This window comes from Desmodus rotundus, chromosome 7, assembly GCF_022682495.2.
Source record: "Desmodus rotundus isolate HL8 chromosome 7, HLdesRot8A.1, whole genome shotgun sequence".
Classification (NCBI taxonomy): Eukaryota; Metazoa; Chordata; class Mammalia; order Chiroptera; family Phyllostomidae; genus Desmodus; species Desmodus rotundus.
In genome coordinates, this window is record NC_071393.1 from 75,941,713 (window position 1) to 75,954,304 (window position 12,592).

A 12,592-nucleotide genomic window follows, 5' to 3' on the forward strand; every position below is an offset into this window, starting at 1 on the left:
CCCTGTTTGCTTTCCTTGCCATTGGTGAGCTTAAAGGTGGGAGACATTCTTTTTAGAGGCTTTTTTTAGTGCAGGCGGGCAGACATGCCTCTGATTGGAGACACTGTGACCACATGATCCTGGGCAGATCACACCTGTCCCGAGGCTGGGCACGTGGAAGAGGTTCTATGCCACAGAGTGAGTGCTGATTTTCTCCAATGAGTGACTGTCATTCAACCTGATCGAACCTCAGAGCAATAGGAGATTCAGGTCATCTCTAACAGCCACATTTATCAAGTGCGTAAGGCAATCCTAGCATTATTTTAAATGTTTTACAAAACCTAATTTTTACAACTGCATAGCAGAATGACTATCATTATACCCATCTCATAGGTGAGGAAACTGAGCCACAGGAAAAAAGAAAGAAGTAACTCACCGAAAGTTACATGGACACAGCCAGTGAGCAGCGGGCCCAGACTCTGAAGCGAGGCAGCCAGCCTTCAGAGGCTGCCCTTCTCTCTCGGCCTCTCCGAGAGCAGCAGTAAAGATCTTTGGGCCTTTCCTCAGAGGGCCAGGAGGACAGGCTGATGGCTCCTACAAGGTGCAGCTCCAGACACAGGGCTCCTCAAAACTGCACCCCCAGGGGTCATGAGCCTGGTAGTACTGTCTATCTCAGCTGTCACTTCCGTCTTCTCTCACAGCCTCTAACCTCTGGAGCAGGCAGGGCTGCAGTCTGGGACGAGCATCCACTCAGCCACACTGGGAATGTGGCCATTTCCTTTCAGCCCGAGTCGCAGCTACTGTGGGTAGAAGAAAAGGTGGAGGGCAGTAGGGAATTTCCCCTCCCCAGAGCCACTGGGCTCCCACCCAAGAGCCCAGAAGCCAACTCTTTTGGAATGACATCCGGGACTTGACCACCAACCTGGTTCAGTATCCAATCCCAGCTCTGACTCAGATGACTGACGTGGTACGCCTGGGGAATTGGTATTCAGAGGCACTTTTTGTGACAGATTCGGTCCCTGTGTTTATTCTGGGGGTGGAGAGACACGAGAGGTGGCTAGGTCAAGTGGGCCAGAAGAGACAACTGAGGACTCTGCTGAGTGGCATATTCCACCCAGACAGTTCCACTCAATGCTGACACCAGGACATTCTAGAAGAGATACCAAATCCAATTGAAATGTTCTGATATCCTAGAGTTTTAGAAAGTAAAAATCATGCTGTCAAAAATGCCTAGAATCTTCCTAGAATTCAGTATTTCACCCTTTTCTGCTTTTTTCAATAATGTCTTGCCGTAATTTGCTGACCACCAGTCTGGTAGTCTGTACAACAGCCAGTTCAATAACGCGCCAGCAGTTCTTTGCTAGTTTTCACTGCTCAGCTTACTCAGGTATTTTCCTTCATTTCCTGACAACACCAGCTCTTAACGGTGACACATGAACGTCCCTAGCCAGGCCCTTCCTCTCCGACCATGCAGTCGAGCGGCACGCTCGCCTCTCACTTGCTCTCGTACTCATGATCTTTCACGTCTATTTTTAGTTTTCCTGGCTCAAGCTTCCTCAGGCCGCTGAAACACAACCCTCACTCTCTTTCTCTCCCTCTGGCATGTATGCGGCTGGTGGGAGCCCCCCGGGGAAAAATTGGGGCCTAAGTCCTTTGGTGCTCCTCCCTGAGGGAAACTCATGGCTTCGGGATCACAGACCAGTTTTGAAGATGAACGCAAGCTGGACGACTTTCTGATGGGCTTTAAACTTTGAATTGGATGTGGACCTTTTCCTCTCAGGTGACAGAATCACTCCAACTTCCCCTTTGTGGTCGCTTCCTTTCCTTGAAGGTATCTTGTTTTCTTTAAAAACCTGTTCCTTGCACATTTGCCTGCCATGCCGACCGTCATTAGCCCGTCTGTGGCTCCACAGACAGGGGCTGAGCCCAGGTCCCCAGGGCCGATTCCCCCGCCAGCCCAGGGCAAGACCACCATGGCGGGGGGCGGCAACCCAAGTGGCATCTACTCAGCCATCATCAGCCGCAATTTTCCTATTATCGGTGTGAAAGAAAAGACATTTGAGCAGCTTCACAAGAAATGCCTAGAAAAGAAGGTTCTTTACGTGGATCCTGAGTTCCCACCGGATGAGACCTCTCTCTTTTATAGCCAGAAGTTCCCCATCCAGTTCATCTGGAAGAGACCTCCGGTGAGTAGCTTACTGGTCGCTGGTTGGGTTTTTGCCTCAGAGGAGTCAGTCCTCCCACTCAGCACCTCCCGCAGCCCCACTGTGCGCGTGGTGCAGGGGGAAGGGTCGTGGCAGCAGCTCCTCCGGGCTCTGTCCGCAGGCGAGGCAGGGCTGCTTCTCTCTCTCTCTCTCTTTCTCTCTTTCTCTTCTCAAACAACATTTTGCTTTTTATAAAAGTAATTGGAACTCAGTTTAATGCATCCTATAAAAAAAAGTAAATATTCCTTTCCCAGAACATATTCCCAACAGTCCAGATCTGGCCTCTCTGGTTAAATCTTTTGCATCTTTATAAGGTTCCTACAATTTCTTGGGCTACAGTCACAACGTTTTTCTTTAGTTTGCCTGTAGCCATGTCTTTCTGATTGATCATAGAAGTCCTGGAGAGAGGACAGTGGCAGGCAAAGACTACTTTTTCATGCATAAAAGGTTAGGATTAGAAGGAGAAACCCTCACAATTGTTTTGTCCATTTACCTCACCTCAGAAATGAGGAAATAAAGGCCAGAGTGAAGTACATAGCCAGTGAGCATATGACAGCCCTTTCTTCTCTCGGCTGTCTCTCCTGGCCTCTGGGTTTCATCCACCGTGATCTACCAGAAGGAAAACCATATTCCCCTGGCTCCCTTCTCCGATCATACCTTCTGTGTGACTCTTGTTCTTAATTCAAGAGATACTTACTGGGCATTTACTAGAGCCAGTCACCGGGCCGGCAACCGGGTAGACAGCACTGAATAAGAGACAAAAACTCCTACTCTCCTGGAGCCCAGAGTCCTGAGGGGATGACGGACACTGAGCATGACTGACTGTCGGGAGACAGCGTTCGGGGTGCTGTGGGCCACAGGCAAGGAGAGCTCCCCTGGTCCAGGGAGACAAACCCTCCCCGAGGAGATCACTTACTTTGAGGCCCAAAGCTATTGACTAGTCTGAGCAAGGTAAGCTGAGGCCCAATGCGATTCATTAGCCATGTTTTCTGTGTCAGCTGAGATGAAACACCCAGCACCCTGGCTCTCACCCCTGTGCTTCACAGGGCTCCTGTCCTTTCCTGGCGGTTGTGTGGTAAGGTCTGTGACTATCCCGAGGGCCCTCGGTTCAGAAGGGAGGACTTGAAAGAACTTTGTTCTTTAACCCAGCCACTGCCCTGCTGCCAAGGTACTGGGAGATGTCCCTCCCCCTGTGAAATATCTTCAGTGACACCGGTCCACCCTCCCCCCATGCCTTCAGGATAAGTCCGAACCCCCTAGCTGAGATACAGGCCCTTCTCAAGTTGTCCCTGCCTACCTGTGCGTACCACCTTCACCCTCTCTGCCTGGACCCTGACATATGCAGCTGTTCTTCCCATACCTGGAGGCCTTTGCTCATCCTGTCCGTCTGAAATGCACTTACCTTCATTTTATTCGCTCCGCCTCACCCTCTGCCCAAAACCCTGTTCAGGTGTCCCGTCCTTCAAGCTTTCTTACATCTGTTGCCCGTCTTCTGAGAGAGGGGACCATTCCTGTTCATCTTCGGGCCCTCTTACCCTGCAAAGGGCCAGGCCCTCTGTTGGTACTCAGCTGCTGCTGGTGAAGGAGACCCCGCCCACATCTGAAGGTGTCTACAACCAAAGGAAAAGGACAGCCCTGCCTTCCATGGCTGGGGGTTCCTGAAAGCCTTTTCTGATACTACTGCTGAGAAAAAGCCCAGAAACGTACAAATACTGTTTTTAGTGGTGGATTTTAGTTTGAAAAGCTAGGCTTACATATTAATAAAAATGATTTAAGGTTCATAAATGATTTTATGCTCTAAGCCCTCGATCGGTCCTAAAACTTACATTGTCAGTATCGGTGTGACATGAGGGACACCAAAAGACCTATCTGTCCCAAACTGTACCCCCACCACCAACAAAATCCTGATTTTTCCACTGTTGCTAGAGTTCTAGATAGCAAAGTCCCCTCTTGGTTAAAATGCCCCTTTCTCCTGAGGTTAAGATTGGGGGGACTACCCTGGCCTGTGGCTCAGTTGATTGGAGCATTATCTGGTAACTGAGGGGTCGCAGGTTCGATTCCCTGCGGGTCGGGGCATGTGCCTGGGTTGTGGGTCTGGTCCCTGGTTGTCTGGCGTAATCGATTCCCAGTCCAGGCACATGGGGGACAACTAGTTGATGCTTCTCTCTCGTACCAGTGCCCATCCTGTTTCTCTAAAAGCAATGGGGAGAAAAAGTATCCTCAGCTGAGGATTAAAAAAAAAGACTGGGGGAACACTGCCTATTGGGTTTATTAGGATATGGAATTAGAGATGGTAAGAGCTGGAATGAATCTTGGAGATGTGGTCCAGCCCCTCACATACAGGTGATGTGATTAAGGTCCAAAAAGGGCAAATGACTTAGCTAGAGTCACACAAGCTGATTGAAATTGAAAAACTGAAATGACTTCAGAACTTTCTGAAATGGAAAGCACTTTTGGTGACAAAACTTTTCCGAGTACTTTGTAGATGCGGTGACCTTTGCCAGGCTTGAGCAGTCTGAGAAGCAGACTGTGTCCTGCGAGAGGCTCTTCCTGCTTTTGCTATCTCTATGCAGCTGTGCTTGGCCCTGCTCGTCTGTACCACGGGGGCCAGGAGTTCCCCCTGTCAACACCTGGACCTAAGGAAACCTCCCTGACAGACGCCCCGTTATACTCCAAACAGGTGGCTTTATTCTCTGTGGTTCCCACACCTGGAAATCTCTTGAATTAGATTCTTTTTAAGAATAGAGTTTAGGTAAGTCTCCCAAGTTGCAGTTCATCATGAACCGTATTTTACCAAGTCTAGCAGATCTTGGTGCTGTTACTTTCCCGATCTTATCAGAAAGTGTCCAAAGAAGGTCGTGACCACCACCCAGATGCCTGCAATTGAAGGAAGCTTTCTAACGTAAGGCTCATGACAATTACAGAGATATTAAAATGTTGGGGGGTTGGCGCGGTGGCTTAGAAAGGAAAAGTAAGACGAATAAGGCCCCATCCCACTTTACTCAGTTCTGTGTCCCCTTCCCACTCCTCATCCCAAGCCATTTCTTTCTCCCATGCTGCCTATCAGCACGATCCCACCCTCCCTGCTGGGTTTTGCTGCAGTCTGTCTGAGCCGGGATCCTGCCCTTCCCAAGTCCTCAGCTTCTCCCTTCTCCTAAGACTGTCACACTAGCAGGGAAAATCATTTTATTCTTCAGGTGAGGTCTCGTTACTACTACAAAATTACCTTCGACTTTATTTGCCTACTTTGCCAAATGTGCTTAACAAAGGTGAACCCTTAGCATGCAGATTCTTCCACTTCTCTCTGCAAGAGGAAAACCCATCAGCAAAAATGGGAAAGATACTTGAGGTTACAGAAAGGGTACTTTCTCTCTTGGACATGGTTGTTTTCTACAGAAAAGAGGAAAAAGAAGAAAATGCCATGCACTTACCAGGGGAGGAGAGCTAGAGACCAAATGGGGTGGGGACCGCAACGGGGCTGGAGGCCACACACCCCCCAGTCTTCCCTCCCCTAGCCCGGCCCTCAAAGACGTCTTTACACCGGGTGAACTTGTGAAATGCCTGAGGCAAGTAACTTTTGGGTAAAGGAAGGCAGTTAGTTCTTTTTTTTAATTTTTATTGTTATTCAATTACAGCTGTATGCCTTTTCTCCCCATCCCTCCACCCCACCCCAGCTGAACCCACCTCCCTCCCCCACCTCCACCCTCCCCCTTGATTTTGTCCATGTGTCCTTTATAGTAGTTCCAGTCCAAAAGAACCCATGCACTCCAATGTTCATAGCAGCACAATTTACAATAGCCAAGTACTGGAAGCAACCTAAGTGCCCATCAGCAAACGAGTGGATCCAAAAACTGTGGTATATTTACACAATGGAATTCTACGCAGCAGAGAGAAAGAAGGAGATTACAGGAAGTTAGTTCTTGATTTTTACAAGCACGACTGAGCCAACACACCGGGAAGTCACAGTGTGGAAAGCACAGGGCTGGAGAACAAGAGAGAAACATAAAGACGCAAACTGCCAGGAACCCAAGGCACTCTGGAGGGAGTGAGGAGGCTCTGCCCTCTCCAAGGCTCTGAAGTGGGGGTGCGAGATCTGCAAGGAGCTGGGAGCCCCCAGCTAACACCTGGGAAGCGTTCTGTCAAAGGGAAGCTGATGCTTGCTTTATCACTTTCATCCAAACTTCAAGTTTAAATAATCACCTTCAGAACTTTTAGACATTTATTACATACCCCAGAACACCAGGAATATAGGATGAAAACTGCTATTAAAAACTATAAGTCATAAGATTGGATGCTCGGGAACTGCTTCTTTCAGCTATTCCAGGTAGATGGATATCTTCCCTGATGTTAAGGTTTTGAAGGGAAAACAGATGCCCCATCCCCTTCAGTAATCTATAGTTAGTACCTCTCACAGTCTGAAAATTCATCCTAATTTCTATCTAGAACTCTTCCAGTCACAATTGTAGCACATTATCTCTAGCTGGGAACCAGAAGACTGGGTTAGAAACGCACAGCAGTAGAGGCTGGAGGCACCGATTTTCCGATCCAAGCGCCTCTAGTTCACGCTCCGCTCGCAGACGGGCTTAGTTGGGATCGACTGCAGCAGCAGGGGAAGGCAAGAGTGGGGTTTTTAAAAGAAAAAGCGCTGGGTTTGTGAGGGAATAGGGGAGGGGTTAGTCTCTTATTCTTCTGGGTGCACCCTCAGGGTTTCAGGATGTGAGCCGGACAATGGGTTAGGTAAAGGGCGGTGCTGTTCCCAGGTACAGGAGGGTCAGTCTGACCACCGGCCTCTGACGCTGGCGCCAGATGTGTATTGCGGGAGGTGGGAGAGAGTTTCTGTTAAGCCACGCAGGCTGTCAATTGAGTCAGTCCCGCAGGTTGGAAAACTGCCCTGACCCTTTCAGACAGTGAAAAAGAGTCAGCTGATTTCCTCTATACAGTAATTCTCCCTGTGCGTGAACGTCATTCTTCCTGCACTTGCTTCAGCTCAAATAGTCATAAAACTCCTCTAACTTTACCCCATAGGTATGATTTTTGCAAAGCTGGGGCAGTTGGTGCTATGATCCACAGATGGTCCATTGTCCTCATTATTCATGGATATTGTGAATTCACCTGCTAACCCCAGCTTGTTCGTAACCCCGAAGTCACTATCCGTGGCATTTCTGAGGTCACTTGTGGGCTTGTGGAGGGCAGAGAGAAGTTTGAGTCTCCCTACACGTATGTTCCCAACTGAGGTCAAACATAGGGACTCTGCCTTCTTGCTTTGGTCCTTTTCAGTCTCTTTAGTGTCACATTTTTGTGCTTATTGTTGGTGATTTCTCTGTTTAAAATGTCCCCCGAGCCTAGAGCTGAGGTGCTGTTTAGCGTCCCTAAATTCAGGAAGTCTGTGCTGTGCCTGAGGGAGAACATGTGGGTGTCAGGTAAGCTTCATTCAGGCGTGAGTTATACACTGCTGGACGTGAGTCCAATGTTAAAAAAATCAATAACATATATTAAATAAGCTGTCTTTATACAAAGACATATAGGATAAAGTTGCGTATCTATCAGTCGATGAAAATGCTGTGACCAGAGAGACCCACAGGAGCCTAACTCTGTGTTTCTTGCAGGAGCGATGGCTCCGTACTCACCAAGTTGGTGTTCCCTGCGACTTTATGGAGCATAGCCATAAATGTTGAGGACCAGCTGTACCTCCTATATCCTCTGTTCTCTTAAGCATCACACTCGACATGATATTCTATTAAGAGTGTGATCAGTATGGAACAAGGCAACATATTTAATCCATTGCAGTCAAGATTCTTTTTGGAAGAATCAAATTGTCCCCTCTGTGAAGAGTGGGAGGCCCTCCCCTCCACACCTGTATGTTGTCTGTATCATTTGCCATGACCCCATTGACCTTGAATAGCTTCCTTGTTTTCTGGCCACAACGAAATGTCCCAGGCTCATTTCGTACAGTTCTTGCCCCAGACCTGGAATGATCACTTCTTCGAGGACCCTGGTTCCTTTTAGTCTGAAGCAGCGTTAAAGAAAAGGGGTGAAATGGAGCGGATGAGTGACCGCCAACCTCCTGGGAGCCAGTGCATGGCCATTGCATCAGCACCCTTAAATTGGAAACTTCCTGACGACCTGCGTGACACCACAGGTCTCTTGCTCTAATGACACCTCCCACGTGCCCCGCGGCCTCTGTAATTAACATTCCACCCTGTGCATCTTCCCAGCTGAGGGTTCACTTGATCTGTGTTACTCAGTTCCAACAAGAAGAAACCCTAGGTGGATGCAGAATAAAAGTTACCCCCAGGTGAGAGGAGAGGAAGGGAACAGAAGTACAGAAACACGTAGGCTGTGAGCAGTGAGCCCTCTCTTGTTAGGGCAAAGGGCCCAGTCGCTATAGAGCGTCCTCTCAGGGATATTATGTCTCTCCAGTGAATCTGGCTCAGCAGGAGGTCTGCTTGTAACCTGTTTTAGAGTGTCATCTTCCGTCAGACCATTTAGACAAAGTGGGATTGCTGGGCTAGCCCAGAAAGAACAGGAGGCATTGTGCAGAGAGGTTAAGACAGCTGGATTGAGAAACGAACAGACCTGGTCTGAACCCTGGCTCTGCCACCAGCAAGTCACATAACTTTCTAAGTTTCACTTTTCTCTTCTGTGATGGGATAACAATATTCTAATCTTACGGCTGTTTTGAGCCAGCATCCATAAAGTCCTACCTTGCAGGTGCCCAAGGTAAGGTAGCAATTACCGTTAGCATCGGCAGCAAAGGACAGGAGCAAGACACAATGATGAAGTGCACAGGCTGTAAAGTCAGACAAACTCAATTCAAATCCCAGCTCCACCTCTTAACAAGGTAACTTCAGGCAAGTTACCGACCATTCCTGGGTGTTGGTTTCCTCATCTGTGAAAACAAAATAAAAGTGCCCACTCTCATGGGATTGTTCTAAGGGTTGAAAGAGATACTGTACATGGCATGCTCAGTATGAGTCAAAAAATAGTGATGACGGTAATTGAAAGGCCAGTGAGGTGCCCGGTTGAGAGCTGGCTCTGCCTCTTTCTACTCAGCAGAGAATCATGATAGCGTCATCCTGGGGTTGGATGGGGGAGCAGGGCATAAGTATTGGTGAAAGTGACAATTCTACAAATAACTTTTAGGACTGCCTCTCATTGTATTCCAAAGAAAACAGCTCCTGCTGAGGGTCGTGTTGGGGACAGAGCTCGGCCATCATGGGAAGGTTCTGAAGTAACTCAGCAGTACAGGTGGGCCGGGCAGGAACAGAAGTAGCCAAGAAATACATGGGAAGATGCATTTCCCTGGTTATAAATAAGTCGGCACATCTTTTATGCATTTACATATTTCTTGACCATTTGTTATCCTGCTGTTCGTGTTAATGTCTTTGCCTCATTTCTCTATTGAGTTGTTTATCTTTCTCAACTTAAATTGTAGGTATTCTTTACATATCCTGATACTAATCCCTTACTGGTTAGATGTACTGTAAATATTTTCTCCCACGTGGTGGCTCGCCTTTCATTCTCTTAAGGGTATTTTTAATTTGAAAAATTCTTAATTAAAAACTCTAAATTAATTCTTAATTCATTATTTTTCATTACACTTACACTTAATTCATTATTTTTCATTACACAGTTAATGCTTTATGTGTTCTGTCAAAGATTTTCTTAAACCAAAGTCATTCTTCTTTATTATTATTTACAAACTTTATTTTTCTGCCTTTATATTTGGGTCTATAATCCACCTAGAAATAATTTTTGCATATAATATAAAACAGGGATCACATTTTGTTGGTTTTCATGTGGATATTCAAACATCCTAGCACAATGTATTAAAAAACCCAACGCTTCCTCCCTGTGTTGCAATGCCGCCCTTAAATAAAGCGGGTGTCTACCAGCCTGCGGTTCTGTTCCTGCGTTCCCTTGTGTTCCATTTGCATTTGTCCATTTCTGTGCCAATGCAACACCTTGTGCCAACGCAACACCTTGTGCCAACAAATCTTGACATCTAGTAGGACAAGTCCTCCCAACTTGTTTTTCTTCTTCAATATTATTTTAGCTACATATGACTCTTTGCCTTTCCATTTAAATTTTAGAATCATAGTGTTGAGTTCCACAAAAAAATCCTGTGGGGATGTTCGTTGAGATTGCATTGAATCGATATGGAAGAATGCGCATCTTGACAATATTGTATCTTCCTATCCACGAAGAAGGGATATCTCTCCCTTTAACCAGGTCTCTATTCGTGTTTCTTTCAATCAAGTTTTTAAATAAATTTTCACTGTAAAGGTATTGAATATCCTTTATCAGATTTATTCCTAGACATCTTTTGTTGTTGTTATTTTTATAAATGGCATCTTTCTTTAAAATTGCACTTGATTTCTCAAGCATAAACATTCATTTGACTCATGTATTATAAACTTTATAAATTCTTAATAATTCTAATAATTTGATTAGAAATATAGAAACTCTTTGTTTCTATAATTAGGTGATCTGCCCAGTACATTAAGCACAACTGTATTCATCAGCCTAATTCTTATCTTATTGTACTAGTTAAACCCTCTTACCTTATTGTACTAGTTAAATGCTAGTACATAATAGAATGTACTAGCATTCTGTTAATAATAAGGGAGCTAACAGGAATCTTTGGTTTCCAAATTTAAAGGGAATATTCTTAATGTTTAACTGTTGAGTAGATTTACTGTAGATACACCTTTTATTAAGAAGTTCCCCCTCACCCTGGTTGGTGTGGATCAATGGATTGAGTGCCAGTCTGCAAACCAGGGCATTGCCAGTTCGATTCCCATTCAGGGCACATGCCTGGGTTGTGGGCTAGGTCCCCAGTAGGGGGCGCATTAGAGGCAACCACACATTGATGTTTCTCTCCCTCCCTTCCTCTCTCTCTAAAAGTAAATAAATAAAATCTTTTTCTAAAAAAGGAAGTTCCCCCTCTATTCCTGCTTTGCTAAGAATTTCTTTTAAAATCATAAATGGTTGTTGAATTTTATCAAATACCTTTTCTGCATTACTTGAAAAAAATCATGTAATTTTCCTCCTTTAAACAGTTACATTAATAGAGTTTTCCAATGTTGACCCCCTTTCATTCTTAGAATAAACAACACTTCGAACGTATTATCTTTTTTACACATCACTAAATTTTGTTTTGCAAGTCTTTTATGTAAGCTTGTGCACATATGATTGGTGAGATCGGCTTATTATTTCCCTTTCTTGTGCTGTTGCATTATGCTATCAAGGTTACACTAACCTCATAAAATGAGTGGGGAATGCTCCCCCTTCTGTTCTATGAAATAGGTTGTGTAAGGTGAAAACTACATGTTCCTTAAATATTTGGTAGAATTTTACCAGTGTTTTCTTAAAAGATTTTTATTCACTGATGCAACTTTTCAAAAACCAAAGGATCATTTGAATTTTTTTTAATACAGCAGCAATATTTATTTTTCTCAGAATTTGTAGTGACCCTTCTTTTATCTCTTAAGAAAACCTTTTTCTTCTTTTTTTCTAAAGTCAATCTTGTTGGATATTAATGTAGGTATACAGGCTTTGGGGGCAGGTTTTTGCTTGATTTTTTTTTAATTCTTTTACTTCCAACATTTTTATGTCCTGATGTCTTTGGCATGTTTATTTGAAACTATTTATAAATCTTTTTTTTAAGGCAATCTGAAAATCTTTGTCTTTTAACTGAAGACTTTAGTCTATGTACATTGATTATGAGCATTGACATATTTTGAATTTATTTCTATCATCTACCATAACCTTTCTGTTTGTATTGCTTTTTAAATGTTCCTTTTTAATCTTTGTTCCCATTTTTTAAAAAAATGATTAGAAGTGTTTTCTCTCATTTTTTCCCTTCCTACTAGTTTGGAAGTTATTGAATATTTCTGTTTTTTCAGTAGTTGCCCTAAATTGTTAGCATACTATTATCTTCATACAGCCTGGAGGAGTCAACAGTCTTCTTTATAAACAGCGTGAAAACCACACAGCACTTTAATCCCAAGCACTCCTCTCCTAACTAATGTGCCATTGTTTTTCCAGAATTTTAGCTCTATCTTCATTTTTCAAAAATTAGAAAATAATATAATGTTTAACACAGTCAATATTTGCTGAGACTTACACGTGTTTACCAATTTTTTATTTACTGTTTCTTCCAGAGTTTTCAACTTTTCCTTCTAGAATAATTTTACTTTTCCCTAAAGTACATTGTTTAGAAGCTCCTTTAGTGAGGGTCTGCTTGTAGTATGCATTCTCAATTTTTTTTTGCATGAAATTTGCTCCCACTCTTGAGATAGTTTTCCTGAGCAATCAGTCCTAGGTTGATTCTCATTTCCGTCTCCTACTTTACACTGGGGTTGAAGTCAGCAGTCATTCTTCATAGCTGCTGTCTCTTAATAGGC

The 12,592-nt window shown here is 44.7% G+C and overlaps 1 protein-coding gene across 2 annotated transcripts in view; it reads left to right on the forward strand.

Moving 5' to 3' along the window:
• The first annotated feature begins 1,566 nt into the window (after positions 1–1,566).
• CAPN3 (calpain 3) overlaps positions 1,567–12,592 on the forward strand; it is a 46,154-nt gene continuing 35,128 nt past the window's right edge. For both annotated transcript variants that reach the window (XM_024568405.4, XM_024568406.4), the window contains exon 1: positions 1,567–2,165. In XM_024568405.4, coding sequence (XP_024424173.1) covers positions 1,857–2,165 — 309 coding nt within the window. In that variant the 5' untranslated portion in view covers positions 1,567–1,856. The remainder of the gene's footprint in view (positions 2,166–12,592) is intronic.